At 49.5% G+C, this 21,294-nt stretch overlaps 2 protein-coding genes across 3 annotated transcripts in view; both read left to right on the top strand.

The window, feature by feature from the left end:
- The first annotated feature begins 3,023 nt into the window (after window positions 1-3,023).
- LOC134395896 (probable peptidyl-tRNA hydrolase 2) lies at window positions 3,024-13,999 on the top strand. Its single transcript, XM_063122122.1, has 6 exons — window positions 3,024-3,133; window positions 3,269-3,343; window positions 4,796-4,876; window positions 5,293-5,390; window positions 7,423-7,537; window positions 9,529-13,999. Exons 1-6 carry the CDS (start codon window positions 3,038-3,040, stop codon window positions 9,616-9,618), a joined length of 555 nt encoding a protein of 184 aa, XP_062978192.1. The 5' UTR covers window positions 3,024-3,037; the 3' UTR covers window positions 9,619-13,999.
- A 5,258-nt stretch (window positions 14,000-19,257) lies between these two features.
- Window positions 19,258-21,294, top strand: part of SETD5 (SET domain containing 5) — a 67,747-nt gene continuing 65,710 nt past the window's right edge. For both annotated transcript variants that reach the window (XM_063122120.1, XM_063122119.1), the window contains exon 1: window positions 19,258-19,419. The gene's annotated coding sequence lies outside the window, so the exon portion shown is untranslated. The remainder of the gene's footprint in view (window positions 19,420-21,294) is intronic.

Genomic DNA, 21,294 nt, shown 5'->3' with positions numbered 1-21,294 from the left:
ACTACAACCACAAAGAATACTCCACTAATCCACAGAAGAGGGAAAAGTCTCTCTGTGTGTACACAAGATGTACAGGTGACAAGAAATGAACAGCATGTGGACATAGGAAGATGATGGCAGCTGAAGCAAAATAAAATGTAATGAACTGTAAGAAAAGATGTATTGGTATAGACATAAATCTTGTTCCACGCCCTTTCTCTTTAGCAAAATTGGCCGAAGTTCTTAAACTGGAGTTACATGCAAAAATCTCCCTGTGGTGGAGAGACAAAGTTCTTGCTACTACTAGCAATTCCCTATATCCCTTCTCTCTCCCACTAGCCTCCCACGGCTCTGCTCACTTCCCTCTCCATCCCCAATCATCCCTTGAGTACTAAGGGGTACAAGCATACCCCGGGCCCTTTGCAGGTTGATCTATCTGTGCCCAACCTTTCAAACCAGCATGTGTCACGGAGGTGATTGGAAAGACAAGCCTGGTATTTAATTCTTAAAATGAGAGGTGACAAAATTCAAGGTCCCTTGGACATCCTCTTCCCACCTTACAGATGTGTGTGCGTGTGTGTGTATTTGAAGGCAAACGAAGGGAAGTTGGTTATTTGGTGCTTGAAGTAAAGGCATCCCGTGCCAGAACTAGACTGTGGTGCTAAATCCAGGTTACAGGGCTGAGCCCTTGCGTGTCCTGGTTCACAGCCTGGGCAAGCACTTTGCTTGAATTGCCTGGGAAGCCCTAAGGTGGCCTTCCCCAAGATGGTGCCTTCCAGATGTGTCAGACTGCAGCTCCCATAATTCTCAGCAAGTATGGCCATGTACACTGGGAATTATAGGAATTGCTGTCTGACATATCTAGAAGATAGCAGGTTAAGGAAAAAGGATCTAAGGAGCAGCATTGTAGCTTATTATGAGGCTGTGTACAGATGTACATAATTTTGAGGCCATTGTGGATCTGCGCTCAGCCCCCTTCTTGGCTGGGCATCCAAGCTTCTCAGGAAACTGAGCTCAGGAGCAAGCAACCAGGACTTCCTGTTTTCTACAAAAGCCGGCTGTGCAGGCTGATTGGCTGGCCCATATGAAAATCACAGAGCCACTTTCCCACCACTGCCAGGGTTATGTTACAAGCTTAAAAGGAACAACAACCACACGCTGATGGACAGTTCTTGTATTTTAAGTGCTTATGAACTGCCCAGAAAGCTTTGGCTGTTGGGCGGTGTAGAAATTAAATAAACAAGCAGTTAACCAGACAATGTCAGGTGGCTTCTGTTTTTTAAAACTGACACTTTGCCTGAAATGGGGGCTTGGGCGTGGGTCGAAATAAATACTAGTTTTCGAGACAGATATATTTGACTGGCAAAAGGAGGGAAATTGAGGCAAACCGAGCGTGGCCTACAGCAGAAAAAAAACCCCACTGGCTCCTCCAAGTAGGAACATCAATGTTCAAAAATTAAGCTTGAGATTAATTTTTAGATGGTGGTGCACTAGGTAAAAAGTCAATAGAGGCTCAATTGGAAAGCATTTGGGGTTTTTAGGAAGGGTGCAGAATAACCTGGTCAAGGGACAGGGTGGCAGCTGTATTAAACTCTGTAGGACTTACTTGTGAGTAAGCCTGCAAGGGACTAACCAGTTCCTTGAATATTATGTTGGTGATGGCCATTTGGATTTTCAAACCGCCATCTCTAGCTAGAATGCACATTCTACAAATGGCTGTCTTCTGCCACATCCCTAATGCTACAGGGATGGATTTACTTTTGGGAAGAAAGGACCTTTGAGAGAGGAAGAGCTTCACTTGCAGAACGTCCCTCTGCCTGATTTTGGGGTACCCTGCCACCCACCCCCACACACATCACAACTCATCCTATTCAGAAGTGTGTCCTGGCTCTCTGTGCAGCATTTTCAGAGGGGTGGAGAGGTTGATGTGGGAAGGAGGGGTGGGGAAGTCCCACTTCTGCCAGCGCAGTGGATCCAGCTTAAATCTTGATCTAACCCATTGTGTGATGTTTGAATAAAAGGCAGAGGGCAGGATCCCAATGGTGTCATTCCACAAACTCAAGAGAGCCAGTGTGGTGTAGTGGCAAAGGTGTTGGACCGGGAGTTGAGAGATCTAGGTTCTAGTCTCCACTCGGCCATGGAAACCCATTGGGTGACTTTGGGCCAGTCACAGACTCTCAGCCCATCATACTTCACAGGGTTGTTGTTGTGAGGATAACATGGAAAGGAGGAGGATTATGTATGCTGCCTTGGGTTCCCTGGAGGACAAAAGGCAGAATATAAATGTAATAAAATAAGTAGCGGTAGCAGAAATCTGTTGAACCTTTCCGTTATTATTATTTTTTATTTATTTATATAGCACCATCAATGTACATGCACCCTTTCCGTTGTGGCAGAGGTTGCCCATTACACTTGTGCAAGGAATTGTGCAACCGACTGCGTAAACGGAATGTGCATGGGTTGCTCAAGAGTTATACACAATTGTCTACACAAGGGGTTGCGCAACCGCTTAGGCAAACGCAACTTCAGCGGGATTCCTCCCTTGCGCAGAGTTCAGAACCGACTTTCCGCTATCGCACCGTCACTCGCGCGAAGGGAATGACCCAGTCGGCTGCTGCCCAGGAAGAGCGGCCTTTGTACGTCAAACAGCCACTCCAGCCCACCCTTGAGTTTGTGCGCCGCCCGCGATGCCACCCAAGCAAGGCCCGCTTGAAGCCGCCTGGGCCGCCGCCGCCGCCGCAGCGCCCCCATGCCAGGCCCGCCAGCAGACCCGGGCAGAGGCACGAGCGCGCTCAGCCTGCCAGGCGCGCGACGACGCGGGGACGCGCCCGCCCAAACCAAGCCGCCGCATCCCTGCACCCGGCGATGGACGTGGAAGCAGAACGCTGCGAAGGGCGGATCTCAGCCTCGGCGGCCGCAGATGACTGGTTGCCCTCACCCGACGCGGGCAGAGGGATTGGCCACGCCGCGCAATGACGAGGTGGGCGGGTAAGCTCTGATTAGCCGGGAGGCGGCAGCAGAAGCCAATCGGAGGGCAGAGCGCCGGCAGCTGGAAAGAATGGAGTCGCAACCTCTCGATTCGGACTCGGGCGTGGACGAGTCCCTCGTTGCGCCGCTGCTGGAGCTGGGCATCCCGGAGGCCGCGGCGCGGCGGGTGGGCCGGGGTTGCGCACGGGGTTCCGGGGACCGGGGGGCGGGTGGAGGAAGGGACGCCTGGGTCTGGTTCTGGGTCTGGGTCGGGATCCCACCCGCTGGCGCTCATCCCTTGCCGTCCTCTTTCCCCCCACAGGCTCTGGCGCTCACCGGGGGCCGCTCTGCTGAGGCGGCGGCGCAGCTGTACTTCAGTAGCGGCCTCGATTCTCAGGTACCTTCCCGGCTCCCTGAGCTCGGCTCCCTTCCGAGCCTGTCAGGACTCAGTTTGTGGCCTAATCCTCTCCCTGCTGCCCCCCGTTTCTCATCCTCGCGTCTCATAGCCTACAAAACCTTCTAGCTAGCTGCGGCTTGGGATGGCGATTTTGCAAACCCTTCTGCCGTTGAGAGTGTTTTGGGGCATGTACAGAGTTCTCTCCCCACCTCACACATTCTGAAATTCGGGAGCAGAGCGTCCATGTTAGAGGGTGTGGCTTTCTGAGAGGATCTCCAGTCCGAGCAGCTCTAACTTATTATTATTAGAAACTGGCCACCAGGGCCTCTTCATAGGCATGTTTCTGTAACCTGCGCCTGATCTTTTGCAGGGGCTGTGAATAGCCACGCCTGAAATAACCAAAATATAAGACGTGCTAAAAATGCATAAAAGCATGCTGCTGAAACTTCACTCTTGATTCTCCATTATGATGCTCCAACTTTGGCCAACCTAGTGCCCTCCAGATCTTTTGCACTATAATTGGGTGATGCTGAAGGGGATCACATTGTGAAAGGTTGTACTATTCCAACCCATGTGACACGCGCACATGCACACAATGTGTACCTACAATAGTATTCTCAGCCTCCGCATCTGCAGCTTCACTGGTTTATACTAAATGTTATAGATAACCAGAAAACCTAAGAGCATTTAGTAACTAGGCATGTGTAGTGAGCACGGAGGACATGATGCTGGAACTAAGCAGAAGAGAGAGGTGCTTCCATGTGTTGGACTACAACTTCATTTGGAAGGTGTCAGGTTGGGGAAGGCTGGTGTATACAAGAAGCTCCCTGAGCAGCTGATCTATGGCATGCATTTGTAATATGCACAAGCTAATGTTTATCTGGTGGTTTACAGTGTTTCGTAAGCCCAAAAGACAGGATCCTGCCCTCAGGATGTTTTGCTAACTCAGTGCCGGAAGATAATAGAGGGAGGGGCAAGAATTAAATGGAAGAATGTTAGCAAGTGCAATAGCGAAAGTTTCAGTTGGGAATGAAGGGAGAAACTGATTTTCTTTTGTTCTTTATATGGGCAAAAGTTCTATTTCCCATAAATGGAAATGTGTATGTTTCTTGGATGTTAGCAGCAAATGGTGCGAAATGTACATTTCCACTCCCACCCTTATCCTTATAGACTCAAATTTTGTCCCTGCTTTTAAAAGCCTGGGGTAAGAATGCAACACATTTTAGGCTTTTTCACTAACAGAGTGTATCATCACTCATACATATCCAGATGTAAGCTCAGCCCAAGAATTGGTGGTTGGCCCAAGCTCACCCACTGAGCTTCCTGAATGAGTGGGGATTTGAACCCAGGTCTCCTCAGTCCTAGTCCGACACTTTAACTGCTATACCACACTGGTTCATAAAACTGAACACGCTACAATGGAAGGGACTTACTGTCAAACTTTCTTTCCAGGAGGAAGAGGATGCTCAAGGCAGTGGTTACTATAAAATGGTCTTCGTGGTGAATATGGAGCTCTCTATGGGAGCTGGAAAGGTAAAACTCCTCAAGGGTTGTTATCTTTGTTTCCCATAGGGAGTAAACCTTTTAAAGTGGCTTCAGTTGCTGATCTGCTTACATAATTGAACGGCTTATCTGAGGCTGAAGGGAAATGAAGGTGAGCTAGTCAGCCTTTGAATAATCAGGGGCTCTTGATTGTGGTACAGTAACAATACAGACTCAGCTGTTACTGAAAAACGGCCTCCTACTCTTGCTGGTCCATCCATACAAGCTGAATTTGATAATAATTTGATTATGATTTCTAACTGGTTGTTAACCTCTACCCTGGCTGGTGATGGCAAGATGGCTGCTTCCTCCTGTAGCTGCACCTCTGTTGCTGCAGAACTGCATGTTTCTTTTGGCAGAAGCCATGTAGGGGAAACGAGTTTTCTTGATTTGCTGTCTCATTGCAGATTGCCGCCCAGGTGGGGCATGCAGCAATTGGCCTGTTCCAGCTGATGCAGGAGCGGCCTACTCACAGGGACATCATTAACCAATGGGATGAACATGGGTAAGAAAGCAAGAGGGGATTAGGCCACGGGCAGGCATCCTGCTCTTGAAACTGGATGGGGTGGACTGGAAAGGCTGTTCAACCACTGGATGAGTACAGTCGGTGGAAGCTGGTGGCTCCAATGTCAGTACGGCGGTGGATCCGCTCTGGGTTTCAATCAGAACTCTGACGGAGCTCTCCAAGGTGCGAAGCCAGAGTTCTGACTGAAACCCAGAGTAGATTCACCGCTCCACTGACATCAGAGCCACTAGTCTTCACTGCGTACAGTTTGGGGTACAACTTCAACATCTTCCTGCTAAAGACAATTTTATTTAAAGAAGACTTTCCTGATTTGACCAGCCATGTTTTTTTTTTATTGGCGTTATTTGATTTTAAATAATTTAATTCTGCATTTTTAATCCTTCCGTTCTTTTTATTGTTCACCACTTGGGAATCTTATTCGATTCAAAGTGGTATATAAAGCCTATCAAAATAAATAAATAAACCTTCCCCAAAGTATCTTGTCATGATCATGGAGATGAACAAGAGACCCCTTTATATTAACATTGGATAACAACCCAAAGTCCCATTTATTTCAGTGGATCTATGCTGACTAGTGTCAGCCTAGCTTTGGATATAACCTTTAAATTCCACCACGGCAATTATATGAAGGCTTCAAGTTCACCAGCTTGGGTTCACCATCCATTCTCAGCTTAGCTTGCTGGAAAAGGCAAGCAGGAAACCACTCTGCTTTTTAGCCTCTCGGTCTAAGCCAGGAGCATAGATCGTTCTTCTGGCTCCCCCTTGGAGCCGACTGATGGCATGGCGAAGTGGCTCTGCTATTCTGATCCTAGCTAGCTGTGCCCATGATGAACCTGCCTCCACGGCAGCACCAGCCCTTCTTAACGTGGTGCTGGACAACAGCATCTGCATGCCACCAGACATGCTGGTGACACTTCAATCTAGCATGCACTGATTTTTTGGAGTCACAAGGCCAGACTGCGGTGGCCGGGCTTGCATGACCATGGATCCTAAGTGTCAATATCAGCTTGGAGTGCCAGTCCTACTCTGAGAATATTTTCAGATTTTTAATCAACAGTACCAGAGCACTAGGCCAGGGGTGCAGAACTGCAGGACCAGAGGCCAAATCCGGCCTTCTTGGGGTCCAAGTCCAGCCCTCTGTTCTCCCCCCACCCATCCCAGCCATCGGTGGTTTGGTTGTCTCCCGCTTTTGTGCAAATTTTCTCCCATTCTAAAAGATTGAAATCCTTCTCCTAAGGCTTAGTTACTGGCTGTAAGAGCTTTAAGCTAAATTGTGCTGGCATTTTTGGGTATTTGGGTCTGGCCCCCCGCCTTTGATGTTGACCCCACCCCTTTTGCCTTCAGTCCCACCCACCGTTGGAATGCGGCCCCCCCAAAAGCTTCTCTGAAATGGAATTTGGCCCTCAGGGCTGAAAGAGGTTCTGTACCCTTGCTCTAGGCATCCGGCTTTCCAGGTGTCCAGCCTCAAACTCGGTCTTCAGGAACATTGTCAAGTATTTTTCAGTTCTGTGGCTGGATTCTGATGCTAATAGAAGCATCTTGAGTGGAGTTCTGCTGATGGGGTGCTCCTGCCAGCAGATGTGAGGTCAGGCGCCTTTCACAGATTCCCCCTACAGCCCCGTGTGCCCACCCCCTCTAAAATTCTGCTCCCGAACCCTGGGGAACCCTGTAGAACAAGGGGCGGTGGGGATGCTGGAGAGGTGAGGGGAATCGGTAAAAATAGCCTCCCCTACTTTCCGCTGGCGAGATCTTCTGCTGGGTCTTGGTTCCATCTGTGAATGGAAGGAGATCTCCCAGTTGCAGAAGCCTAGTTAGAAACCCAGCCTCCACTGCTGTGCTCCTCTTATTTAAGCTTCTTTTTGCTCACCTGTGAAATAGGCCTGCAGGCCCTTGAACCTTGTGTCCAGCGGTCTCTGTCCTTTGCTTCTGGCAGAATCTTGGCCGCAGGGGAAAAGTGCTGTGTTGGGGGCAGGTGCTGGTCTTGCATCCAAGTTTGTTTTGCCTTTTTCAGGGCCAAGAAAGTTGTCCTTCAGGGATCCAACACGGACCAGTTGCTGGAGCTGCATGCCTTAGCCCTGAGCCTGGAACTGCCAACATACCTAGTGCAAGATGCAGGGCGGACCCAGGTAAACGGCCAGATACTCCTTCCCTAGGTGGGCCACTTTGAACCGAGTTTATGAATCTGGTTCTTGCTGAGGGAACAACAACTGGTAGGTATGCAAGGACAGAGGGTGGTGGTGGTGGTGGTGAATTCTCCAGTGGGCATGAATTTTGGAAATTGAGTATGTTGGCTGATACATGTCTACTTCTAGTTTCAGAACTTATGGGGGAACAAAACATGGGATATTCTGTTTGCTTTCTTATAAGGTCCTGTATTGTGAGAGGATTCATAGATCAGGACAATAGATGTACAATTGCTGAAGATTTGTACTGTATGTGGAGGTTCTGTCATTTGAGTCTCAGAATGTTACTTCTAGAAAGTATTGTAAGGGTGTGTGAGTGTGTTTAAAGATCTCCCTTTTTAGGAAATATGGAGCTAGGATAAAAAGGATTCTAGCAGTATAGTGATTTCCATAGACTATAGTTCAGCCTTCCCCAACCTGGTATCCTCCAGATGTGTTGGATTGAAACCCCCTCATATCCAGCCAACCACATTTTAATTTTTCTGAAAGGTTTCTGCCAGTGGATATGGAATGCTGTGTCTTTCAACTAGCTACATGTTTTCAACCTTGCAAATCCTAAGCCCCCGAGGGCCAAGCTACGAATGAGGACAGTTTACAATTTGATCAGGTCTTCCAAATTCAAACCCGGTTTTACTACATTTCGAATTTTGATTTCCGAGTTTAACTGGAGAGGCTGTTGACCTGTCAAGTCTATGGAGGCAAATGCTTAAGGTGGTCATGATGAGAATTCTCTTACTGGCTTCAGCATTCAGCATTCTCATAACGGGAATGTTTTTAAAAAAAGAGGGTTGGGGGGGAAGGAAAAATGGAAAATGTGGTTCAGGCTTTTTGCAAGACTATTTCAGCAGCTATAGAATCGTGTTTATTGATTACGCTCTCGTACAGGAGTGTTGAACCTTTTTCAGCTTGAAGGCTGAATTCCATTTCAGAGGCTGTTCTGGGGACCACATTCCAGGGAGAGGCCAGGCCAAAGGTAAAAGGGGCGGGGCCAAAATATCAAAAAATACTTGCATATTTATGGGTTAAATCTTGCTGCCAGTCATGCAGCCTTAGGAGAGGCATTTTGACCTTTTAGAATACCGGGGCTGGGAGAGTGCTGGACTAGATGGACCCTTGGCCTGATCCAGCAGGGCTCTTCTTATGTTCTTAAGGGGAACTGCACAAAAGTGGGAAGCTACCAAATGATTGGTGGCCAAGGGGAAGGGGAAGGGGAAGGGGCCACCTGAGGGCCTGAGCTTCAGCACCCCTGCAATAGTGCATACCGATAGCTCAGGAAAATAATAATCTCCTGGTAGCTAGGGAGAACTTGAAAACAGGAGGCTCGTTCAGAAGGCCCCTTAAACCATGGCTTTAACCATGGTGGTTAAGCCAGAAAGCCAGGCCCTGTTCAGAAGACACCTTACCCAGTTGAATTTTTAGATGCCTTTTAATAATGTGCTGCTTTTAAATAATGTATTAGTTTAAAATGTTTTAATCAATTATATGTATTTTATGGTGTTTGCATTTGTGTTGTATCCTGCCTTGATCCAGAGGGAGAGGCGGGTTGTTGTTGTTGTTATTATTATTATTCCATGGCTTTAACTATGGTGAATAAAGCAAAAAAGCCTTATTCACAATGGTTTAAGGTGTCTTCTGAACACGGCCAGTAGCATGTACCAAGGCGGCTTTCCCCAGCCTTGCCCCCTTCTGATGTTTTGGACTCTGACTCCCATCATCCCCAACCAGCCTGGCCAGTGACCAGGAATGCTGGGAGTCGTACCCGCAGACACGAAGAGGGCACCCGGCTGGGGGAAGGCTGTACTGGCGGATCCACAGTGCCGAGCTCATGAGCACTGAGCTAGAGCAGAGAGCTTCCGGGCGCAACCGGAACCCCTCCGCCTGCTCTCCCTGGCGGTGGTGCTTGTCCCAACTGTGCCGTGTCCTTCCTGTTTCAGATTCCAGCTGGGTCGCACACAGTCCTTGCCATTATGGGGGAAGAAGAGATGGTGAATCAGGTGACGGGGCAGCTCAAACTGCTGAACTGAGAAGTCCTTCGCAGCTTGGCTCGCCCGCCTTGGCGTTTCCGGGTGACCCTTGGGTGCGCGTGCCCTTCTCAGCGGGTGGGGAGAAGAGAGAGCAACTCAAGGCCCGTCTGGGCAGCATGGAAAACAACAGGGCAGCTCTCGTTTAAAAGAGGAGCGCTCTTTCTTTTCTTTTCTTTTTTATAAAGTGGAGGCTGTACAGATCTGTGGCGGTTGGATTTTTAGGGTGCTCCCAGGTGGGCTCGGTAAGAAGACGGGGTCTGTATTCTCTGCACCATGTCCGAACGAGGGGGGATTCTGGGCAGGTGTTGCCGGGGGCTTCCGTTTTGCACCATGGGGAAGCCATGGAAGGAGCACTGTCGGGGGTGTATGTAATCTATTGTAACCCCTCCCTGCAGGAGGATATCTTGTACCTAAAGCTTCCCCCAAAATTGTCTGTCTTGTGTTGGGGGTATTTTAAGGGGAGGGAAAGAAGGCTGTAGCCTCTCTAGACAGCTTATTCTACCGCTGAACTGCCGTGTCTGCTATAGGAAGCTGTAACTTCCCTGTTTAGCCCAAAGTCTGCCTTGTAGTAGTTGGAACCCCTCATATCTTTCCCTGCCGGTGGATTGTTTCCCTTCTTAAGACATCCTTTTAGTTATCCGTTCCAAATGGCTCTAAGGAGCTGGATTTTTAAAGCTGCACTAGCACCGTACTGTCCCGTCTCCAGCCTGTGGATGGGGCGGGGGTTGAACTAGAAAGTTGCTGTGCTAACTCCAGCCAATGATGTGCTGTTAGCAGAGATTGGGAGCTGGCGGGCTGGGTGGGGAGAACTTCAAGCGACGGAGGGACAAATGGGAGCATTCGGCCACGGATTCAACTCCTTAAATAAATGAGACAATGCCTCTTAAGAAAAGGCACGAAAAGGGAAAGGGTTGGGGGGAGTTTGCTTATGATCTCTGTTTCACTGTTACTAGCCATTACATGTCCACGGCTGTTCCTTCAGCCGCACACACATGCACACAGCGGTGGCCGGTGGCTCTGATGTCACTGGCATGGTGGATCCGCTCTGGGTTTCCGTCAGAATGCTAAAGGAACTATCTAAGGTGCAGATAGCTCTTTTAGAGTTTTGACTGAAACCCAGAGCGGATTCACCGCCCCATTGACATTGGAGCCACCAGCCTCCACTGATGTTCATCTGGGTCTCTTGTTGGACCTATCTTTGTATCCACTCAACTGGTAGCCATCGGGGTTTCTAAGACTTGCCTTTAATCCAAATTGCAACCCATCTTCTCTGCTTCCTTAGTGGTAGTTGTTGCAAAGGCTCCCAATGGCAGCCATTTTCAATTTCTTCTGATGGCCTAAATTTGGGCCAGCCTGTAGTCTTGCAAAAATCCTAGGACTACGTCGTCCAGATTAAAAAGGCTTGGTTGATCAAGGCTTAGGGTGTAAAGTGGGTCACTGGACACTCTGACTAGTTTGTATAAGGTTCATCTTTGTTTGCAAGTGAAAATGAGCAAAGCTGGTGATCCTGATATGATGGATTCAACAAAGTTCTCAACTTTTGGGGTGGGTGGGGGCAGGGCTCCTGCACCTTCTAACAACTGCCAGAGATGCACTAGGTGCAGTTTTTCCCAGCATGCAGATGCAGTGATGAGAAAAAGCGTTTGCTTTCCCATGTTCTTTTAATGCAATTATTAAAAACACAGGCAGCTCTAGATGCCACCTGCAACACACACCCTGTCCTATTTTGTGATAAAATCTTGTCTCACTTCAGTTTTCAGTGCACACTGATAACTCTGCAAAGTCTTACTGCAAAAGTGGTACAGAAAATGTGGTGTGATCCCTTTGAATTTCAGACCGAGCTCTGTTTGAATAGGCATAGCTTCAGTCAGTATCTGAAATTCCCCTGTGGACTGGTGGTAGAATCCCAAATGTAAGTATAGGCAACCTAGTGCTCTCCAGACGTTTTGGATTACAACCTCCATCATCCATGAACATGGGCCATGCTGGCTGGGGCATAAGGGAGCTGTAGTCCAAAACATCCGGCGGGCACCAGCTTGCCAACCTGTGCCCATATACATGGGATTTTGATTATTCTGTATCAATAAATGTGGTGTGTACCTTTAAGATCAGATAATTTTTTCAGGAAAGGCTACCTGCAGCTTACAGGTGTTGCAAACCGGCATTCAGGGAGCTACACAATATCCCAGTGCAGATAAGGCCTATCTCTGCTGCCATCAAACTCCCTCCAGCAATACATGGCACAGAACTCTGACTTGGCCCAAAATCCTGGCCCTGTTTAGCAGGTCATGAGCAGAGCCTCTGGGCCTTCTTTTTTGTCATCCAATAAAAGCCTTTGTTAGACTCCCTCTAACCCTGCCAGTTAGGCAAAGTATTTCACCACACAATGAGACAAATTGCTGGCAGAAGCCCTTCTTGCCGATGGATGTGAAATCCCCCCCGCTCCACCTTTCAACTGGGTTTAAGAGCCTCTTGGAATAAAAGGCAACATGATGTTTACAGCTGAGTCATAAACCCCCTGATGGTTTGGAGTGACTTGTAATACAGGGTCCTGCTGGTCGGTGTACAATTTGTGAAGTTTTATGTAGCAGCAAAGCAAAGAAACAAATTGCCTTTGGGTATTTAGAGCTAGTGGACCTTGAGCAGTCACAGAATGGGCCGTTACCGTCTCCCACGGTTTACAGTGCCTGTTGGCTGGGGATGATAGTTGTTGTAGTCCAGGACCTCTGGAGGGCCCTGGGTTGGGGAAAGCCGCTACAGGTTATCAAGCATTAATGGTGTGTGAAAGCGAGCTGGCAGGCAGGAGAGGGCAAGAGTTGTGCCAAGGAGCATGGGGAAAGTGTGGTAGTGTTAAGATGAGACTTTGCAGCTCTTTGGGGGTTGTTTTCCCAGTTGTGCTACAGCTCCCGTTGCGGAGCAGGGTTCGAGCATTGTGCAGCCTGATCCTATTCCTCCTTACGTGGAAGTATGTCCCATTCAGCTACATGGGACATACTCCCATATAAGTGTAAACAGGATTGTCCCCTTAATCCAGTGTTTAGGACCACCCCTCCCCGTGCCCTCTCTGGGCACCTTTGTCCAGTCTCTTCCTACCAGGGTAGTTCAACTTTCCACTCAGCTAGGCTTTTTTGTTTTTTTTTGCACAGCTCCTGTGCCTTTAACCCCTCTGTGGCATGTAACAGTGGTTGTATTGCCACAACCACCACCGCTGCTCCTTGCCTGTCTCTGTTTCGGCACTAGATTGGTAATTGGGGGATAGATTTGGCCTGATGATATCAATTTGGGGTTCACTAAGGGGGATGTTGATGTTATCATGACCTTGCGATGCCTGTGGGTGCAAGCAAGTCGTAGATCAGGTGGCTGGCACTGTGGATTGTGGTCTGACTCGTAAGTCAGTGTGAATTTGGGCCATGGGACCATGTATTTTCCCCAATGTTTGCTTGACTTTTCTTGTTGAAGTCCTTGGCCTAACTGTTTAGTCTGGGGGTCGGGAGCCTCAGGACCTCCTGGGGTCCCAGTCCAGCCCTCTGGGGTTCCCCAGATGGACATACCCCTTCCCCATTCTAAAAGGTCAAATACCAGGACAAATAAAAGGAAGGACTTCTTCACACAGCGCATAGTTAAATTATGGAACTCACTACCACAAGATGTAGTGATGGCCACCCATTTGGATGGCTTTAAAGGCGGGGTTGGATAAATTCCTGGAGGCGAAGGCTATCAATGGCTACTAACCCTGATGGTTGTGTGCTATCTCCAGTATTCGAGACAGTAAGCCTGTGTGCACCAGTTCCTGGGGAACATGGGTGGGAGGGTGCTGTTGCACCATGTCCTGCTTGTTGATCCCTGGCCGATGGCTGGTTGGCCACTGGGTGAACAGAGTGCTGGACTAGATGGGCCCTTGGTCTGATCCAGCAGGGCACTTCTGATGTTCTTACCTCTCCTAAGGCTTAATGGCTGGCAGTAAGAACTTTAAGCTACAATGTGCTGGCATTTTGGCGATGCCCCTTTTGCCTCTTGCCTCACCCACTTCTGGAATGTCACCCCCAAGCCTCTTCAAATGGAAGTTGGCCCTTGGGCAGAAAGAAGTTCCCCACTCCTGATTTATTCTATACCCACAATTGCAAAAAAAGGGGGGAGGCCTAAGTGTGTTTAGTTACATTTGCCCGCCCACCCCTCCTTATCCTTGCCTCTCCCACTCTTCCCCTCCGTGTTTTTACCTTCATCTCACATCTGCTGATGCTCTCACACTGTCAAAATTTAGACTGCAGCTTCATGGGATGGAGGGCAACAACCTGTATTTTTTTTTCTTACCAAACTCTGTAAGGGGTCCTTGTACATTGATAGTGCTGTATAAATAATAATTAAAATGTATGCAAGCTTCCAGGAGTTACTGTTTTATAACCACGAGTGCTAGAAAAATGAAACAAAAAATTAAAGGCCATTGGAGCTGATAGGTCGTGACATGGTTTCTAGAAAGCCATGCAACAGACTTGGGATCAAGGACATTTAGGCCACAGCCCTAGGCATACAATTAAGTGCAGATGTTTTTCTGAAACCAGGGGGACTTCAGAGGAAATAGTTTTAGGATCAAGGTTTTGCAAGAAGATCCACCGTGAGATAAAACAGGCCACAACCTTTTTCACAGCAGCACTGAGAACCAATAGACTCACCACCAGTGATGGGCAGGATGAAGGATCCTTCCGTCCATGATGGAGCTTAAGGTGGCTTACGTGAGGTGCCCATGTGGTCTCCTATCCACGCACTGAGCAGACACAGATCTGCTTGGTATCAGGTAGCTGCATCGTGTGCCCTTATAGCACACTATGGGACCAATTTAACATTTAAAAAACAGATTGGGAACTGTGTATGTTGGAGTGAGGCAGTCCCTATGCTATGTGGGAGGGGAGGGATCCATAGCTCTGGTGGTAGAGCACATTTTCAGTCCCTGGCATCTGCAGTTTTTTAAAAAAATCTGTGAAAGACCTTGCTTTAGGAGGGCAGGCCCCCTTAAATTTTCTCTGCTGTCCCCCCCCCCCTTTTTTTTTTTTTACAAATTTAAAAACCGTTTAAAATTTTGCCCTTAAAAGGCCTGCAAACCAGGTGATCTGCCCCCTCTACATTTTTGGCAGCAACCCCACCCCCAAACGTTTAGGCGTGCCAAAGTAGACCAGCCTTCCTCAACTTGGTGCCCTCCAGGCGTGCTGGCCTACAACTCCCATCTAGCATGGCCAACCTGGCAGGGGATTATGAGACGTGTAGCCCAAGGTTGGGGAAGATTGGGTTAAGATAATATGATGACCTGGTACATGAGGCAGCTTCCCTTGATGTCCCTGTGACCAGAAGGGCCCCTATTCATGAATGTAAACACTGACAGATGCAGGAAACCGATTTAATGAAAGGAGGGTGGAGGAGCGTTTTCTGCTCACACAGACGCCTTGTCCAAGGCACTTCCAAAATGACTTCAAAAGCTGTTTGTCTCCCCTGGTGTACTGTGGCATTGCTGCCACCAGAGGTCTCCCGCGCCTGCTTCACCGCAGCCATGGGTAACAGCTGTGCCAGTTTCCTGTTCTCCACATCCTGGTGGAGGAGCGAGGCTGGACTGTTGCATTGTGGGCCTGATAGGATAGGAACAGGGCTGCGGTGGCTTGTTGGTTTTTTTTTAAAGGGAAAGATGAGAGAGCGAGCGAAGGGGGATGGGACTCCAGAATCTCACCCTACCGGAAGGCAGCATTATGTTGCCTCCGCTGACATTCAGAGCAGTACATCCTCCAGCTTGCACAGTGAATGCTAAGCCTGGAAGGGAGCTGCTGTTTTGAGAGGCCTCAATAAGGTATTAAAAATAAGGCTTGCTGTACTTTCATGTGGCTTACAGGTAAGGTTGGCAGGGCTTCTGCAGCTGGAATGACGAGGAGATATTTAATATGCTCGGGGAAAACCCAAGGTTTGCAGAAGCCCCCCCTCCCCCTCCAAAAAAAAAAAAAAAACCGTTGGGGAAAAGAAGGGGGGTCAAACTGAGCATGCTCAGTGGGTGAAGAATGCAGACGAGAGGGGCAGGAGGGAGGAGAAATGGAGTGCCCTGGAAAAGAACATGGCTGGCACCCTGAAGAGGAGCATTATACACTGCAACATTTTATGCTCGTCCCACTTGTTTCTCCATGTTTTTGTAAACTTGCTGGCACTAATTTAGAATTTCTCTATCTGTTTCTAAGAACAAAACAAAATGTTTTCTGTGTTACATTTGTTTCCAAAGTTTAAGATTTCAAAATATGTTTGTATGAAAACAGTTGCTTGATTCTGTTCTGGGCTTCCTGTAAAAGCCACAGTTCTAATTACTGTGGGTCCTTCTATCCAGAAGCAAGTCCCCTGCATATAAGCTTACAATTCTGTTTGTGTGTATGTGGAAATAAATTCCAGTGGGTTCAATTACTCTTGCTACATAATATGTCTGTTTAGGATTGCAGCCCAGCCCTACTTGTTTTAATCCCATTGACTTCTGTGGAATTTACTTCCAAGCAAAGATGTAAATGTGGTCAAGCCGTAAATGCATTCACTCGCATGCGCTCAAGTGAGCTATCCAGGAAGTTTCAGTTTTAAGCTATATGAACAATTAAAAGCAACTGAAATGTCTTGTGCACTGTCTGTTGTTTGCCTAGGCTAACACTACACTATGACAATACTTCAGCTTTTCCCAACCTGGTAACCCTCCGACCCCCCCCCCCCCTGATGTCTTGGACTACTGCCAGCAGGATTTCAGTGGAAAGCCAGTGTGGTGGTGTGTTTAGAGTATTGGACAAGGATGCAGGAGACCTGGGTTCTAGTCTCCACCCACCATGAAGCTCACTGGTTGATTGGAGCTAGTCACTAGACTGGAGCCAGTCACTGACTCAGTCTAACTTACCTCACAGGGTTGTTATAAGGAGAAAATGGAGGATCATGTACATTGGACCCCTTGGAGGAAACCCGAGATATAAATGTAACAAATAAATTCTTGACCATGGGAGTTGAAGCCTAAAACCTCTAGAGGGTACCAGGTTGGGAAGGCTGCACTACCAATATTGCTTTGGGACATCTGAAAGGGGAAAGACTAGTTGCTGGGGGATGACTGAGTGGCCATCAAGAGTGGTCTATAACTATGGGTTGGGACTTATTCTTGATTCCTTGCCTTTGGAAACTTTAAACTGCAAAAGTCTGCTCTGTGACTTGTTTCCCTGTGTCTGCAGAAACAAGGGTAAGGCCCAGCCAATCAAAGGCCACTGGGCAGTTACACCACCTCCATCCCAGCACGAACACAAACAAGAGGGGATCAGCATAGCCCCAGATGGATACACATGGCCCTTTGTTCTGGCCAAGTGATGCCTGTTCTCCACTACCACCATTCCCATGTTTTAACTTTCAATTTGCAAAGCTGTCTTACATTTCATTTATGTATAGGGCCCACCACCAGTATTGTAAATGGTTCTGAGACGTTTTGGGGGAGGCAATCCTTGTCTAAGGGGGATGAAAATATAACTGCAGTTAGGTGTGCTTATGCTTAATTTCAGTGGGCTTAGGCACAGCCTCCTCCCTCCCCCACTGCAGCAGACACAGGTCTGTGTTTAGGACAAAGTTTATTTCGAAGCCAAGCAGATACAGAACAGGCTCTGACTCTTGGCTGAAACCCCAAATGCCTGCATTCAAGATCCTCCTGAAACAGGCCACCTTGATTAAGAAGAGATGGTGGAAACTGACACACACAAGGTATACAGCTCAGGGGCTCTCACAGGCAGGCCGACATCCATCTATGCTGTTCTTATGCATTGGCACCTGCCCTTCTTGTATTGGACTTCCTTGAATTTCTCATTGTTATCTGGAGTAATAACACAAAACAATTGTTTTGATTGGAGATCATTGCTGTTTATCTTGAAGGGGTCAGTCTCCCGAACACATCTATGACTTGAGGTAGCCGTAACCTTAGGTTGGGTTGCAGGGTTATTTAAACAGTACATCCTTATTCAATTTACTGAGTTTTCTTTCATTGGGAAGTAGTAACCAAGTTCAGCATTGTATTCAAAGCTCGCAGTGAGCAACTATTACCCCAAGGTCATTGCACCATGAGTGGAGAGGCTCTCCCACTTTCTTCCATTTTTCATACGAGACTGGATTAAATCTCCTTTCTCCGCCGTCCATTTCTTTCAAGGTGTCGCTCTTCATTTTAATGCATAGAGATCGAAAGCTTTGTGCAGACGGGGGGGGGGGGAGGTGGAGAGAGAAAGTAGAGGTGTACGCCCAAATAGACCCTACGAGGACATGTGTGAGCCGCTTTTGCTGGGGTACTTCCCGACGAGGGTTTATTTATTGTGCAATCTCATTCACGGGATTTTTTTTTTGGGGGGGGGAAGCATTCAGACGTCGTCGTCGTCCTTTCTGACCATCTTACCTTTTCCTATCGCTGTTTTTTCCCCCACCACCCCAAAAAGTCCCTTAAGCAATAGCTGCATAGTGCCTTTTGATGAGTAGCACTAGGAGGCCTCCCTTGGGAAGCACCCCAAGAGCAAGCTGGTCGCCCTCCCCCACCCACCGCCGCCGCCCCCCAAAGGAGCTTACACCGAATCACCGGGGGGACAACAGAAGGACAGCGAGGCAGGCACAAGCAGGGGAAGAACAGATCACGAGGGCGGCCTGCCGCCCTGGGCAGGCAGACGGGAACAAGTCCCAGTGAATTCCGTGGGGCTGGGCTCCCAGTCAACATGTTTATGGCTAGAACGGGCTGCAAAGGCTGCGCGCCCGGGGAGGGCGGTGCGATTCGCGGCAGGCGCAAGAGCCGAGCGAGGGGTGGGGACTACAGCGTTCTTGGAAAAGCCCGCATTATATCCAGCAGCCGTACGAGCTCTAACCTGTCCCAAGGAGCGAAAACGCTCCCAGCCAAGCACGCACACCCTCTCCTGGCGCGAAACTCCCCCGCAGCCAGCTCCCCCGACAAACACCCTCCCTTTCGCCGCCTCCAGCATAGCCACCCAAACTGGCGCATGCGCCGCGTGCGCCCTGCCCATCCTTCCAGACCCCGGAGGACTTTCCAGCGCCAACACTAAACCCAACCCCCCGCCCCTTCTTTTTCCGATGCCACGTGTCCCAAAGCAGCACTTATCCCCACGTGGGACTGGCCAAGACCAGCCAATCAGAAGGTAGCCTCGCCCTTGAGCACGTAGAACAGCAGACCCACGTGCGCAAAGGCGCGGACAGACACCCAAACTCCGCTCAGAGAGCCGCCACCTCCTCCTCTAACAAACTATGCGCTCCCCTCGATCACTCTGAGCTACCGGGGTGCCGCGCTTTAGTTTTATAGCCCGGCTGTGCGTGACGCAGCTAGAGTGGCATCCTCAGTAACCAATAAAACGGCAGGCCCTGTAGGCGGGGAGGGGGGATAGAAGTTGTGGCGCTCAGGTTACAGGCAGAGGGGTGGGTGTGACTGCTCTCTTAGAGTAAGGGAGCCAAGCGCGGCCAATAGGAGGCGGGGAAGAGTCAGGAGGTATCGCGGAGCGAAGGAAGAGGGTGGAGATCGCGCGGACAGCCCAGCCAATGCCTAGGGTCGGTGGGCGTGGCTGGGGCGCCCCTGGCGCCAGCGCTGGGAATCCCCGTACGCTCAGTGCCGTTTCCGCCCGGCCTGCTGAGGAGGAGCTGTTGGCCGCTCACTGTTGCCGCGGAGGGGGAGGGGCCGTGGCTGCTGCTCTGTGGAGCTGGGCGCTCGGTCCCGCCTGCCGTCTAGGAAACGCCGTGGCGTCGAGCAGGGCCTAGTGCCGGGGGCCCGGGCAGCGGGCCGGAAAGGTCAGCCAAGGCAAATAAGGAAGAGGAAGGGGGTGTGTGGGGCGAAGGGGCCCCTCTTTGAGAAGGGCGCCTATGGAGGGGGAGGGGTGGGAAACTTAGAGGGGTTTTCTCTGGGGCCTTTCCTCTGCTTCGGCTCCCCGTCACCTTCTCCTGAGCTTCCACGTCCTCCTCAGTTATCCAGCTGGCCCCCAACTCTGGAACTCTCTCCGTATATCCGTTCTGCTTGGGGGGTTATGTGCATGGCAAGACGGGGAGAGAAGTGCTGGGACTGGTTCTTCCGGAGGGGTGATGGTGATGGAGCCTCTCGCATTTTGTGGAGAAAGAAAGAGGTCATACTCTCCTCTTCCCTGTGTCTGACATCCTCGGTTTCTCTGCAGCCTTGAAGGCGTCTGGCTGTAAAGAGAGGTGTGTGTGTGTGTGTGTGTAAGGAAAGGGATTGGGGTGTGTGGGGGTGTTACAAGACTGGGGAATTCCCGTCGAGTTGTGCTCATAGGGAAGCCGGGGAGGGGGTGGGGAGGGGGCGGTGGGGCCGCTTTTCGTTTCGCTCCCACCCATCCCCCACCCTGCTTGGGGTGGGGGTGGGGATCAGCCTGGCCAGTGCCAGGCGCTGGAAGGGAGCGGGGGCGTCATGGTGATCCTTCTCCTGATCTTGGGGGATGGGGTTAGCCAGGGGTGGTGGGAGGGTGTGTGTGTTGTGGGGAGGAGAGGAAAAAGGAAAGCGGATTTTAAGAGAACCTTATTATTTCATTGCATTCGGGTTCTCAGGCAGGGTTCTCTCCATGCAGTGTGAGGTGGGGGTGGTAAAGAGCCAGTTACGTCCTTTCTGGAAGACCTACAGTGGGAATGTGGGAAAACCCCTTTCTGGGACGATGGCTTCCACTTCAAAGCAACTGTTTGCCAGGAGGGAGAGAGAGCGTCTGTGCTTCTGTGTGAGTTCACCATTGCCTCTCTTCTCTTTCCATCCCTCCTCCTCCTCCATGTGCTGAAGCAGCTTCCCCTGGGCTGCTCCTTTCCTTCCTGCCCCCTCCCTTTCCTCGGCTGTCTGCTTCTGACTTGCTGGCTCCTTCAGGCAATGGGGGAGGAGGTGTTTGACCTGCATTTTCTGCTTTCTCATGGTGCTTGTATGGCGTTGGTGGTGCACTTTAATCATCCTCTTCTGCCTGCCTGCTGTTGGAGGCTGCAGCATGGATTTTCCTCTCCTTTTTATTGTCTGATGTGTGTGTGTGTGTGTGTGTGTTTTATCAGGGTGCATTTTAGTTTCCCTGTCTTGGTCCCAGCACCTTAACTGGCAACACAGTTTCTTGTAAACACAACAATAGTGCTGTGGCAGGATTGTCAAACCCTGTCTCCAACAGTTTGTCCTTGGGGTTCTAGTGGCCTGCTTCTTGAAACAGAGCTCTCTTGTGTTGTGAAACGTGTCATTTTTATAATTTTAGAGGAGTGGTTTGTTTGGTAATCAGGGTGGGGATAGGGTGGAAGCTTTGTGACCCCCACAAAGAATGTCAGTAGTTGCTTCCTTGGGAATAATGTAGTTTTGAGAGGCTTTAGGTTTTGCAGTTAACTGGGAGATTGCTTTGCTTCAAGCAGCAGCCCCCATGTTTATGGAGATCTTTGTAGAATGTAACAAAATATTCTATTGAGATTCCTTTTGCTGATACTGGTGTTACTTTAAGGAGATAATGGCTCTTGCAGGGTGGCCTCCTGCAGTTTCCCTCCGTGGCCCATTATGTAATTGGAGTATTTAAGGTTCAGAGGCAGAGGCTGTGGGCAGCAGAATGAATTGATTTTGTCTTGTAGGGGGATGGGGCCATGGCCTCAAAAACCATGGTTTTTGGCAGCAGATACATATCCTGGATTGCAAAAATATTTTCCAAA

Source organism: Elgaria multicarinata, chromosome 3, assembly GCF_023053635.1.
Source record: "Elgaria multicarinata webbii isolate HBS135686 ecotype San Diego chromosome 3, rElgMul1.1.pri, whole genome shotgun sequence".
Lineage (NCBI taxonomy): Eukaryota > Metazoa > Chordata > Lepidosauria > Squamata > Anguidae > Elgaria > Elgaria multicarinata.
Note: the sequence above shows the minus strand (reverse complement) of the source record. Positions and strands in the feature narration are given on the sequence as shown.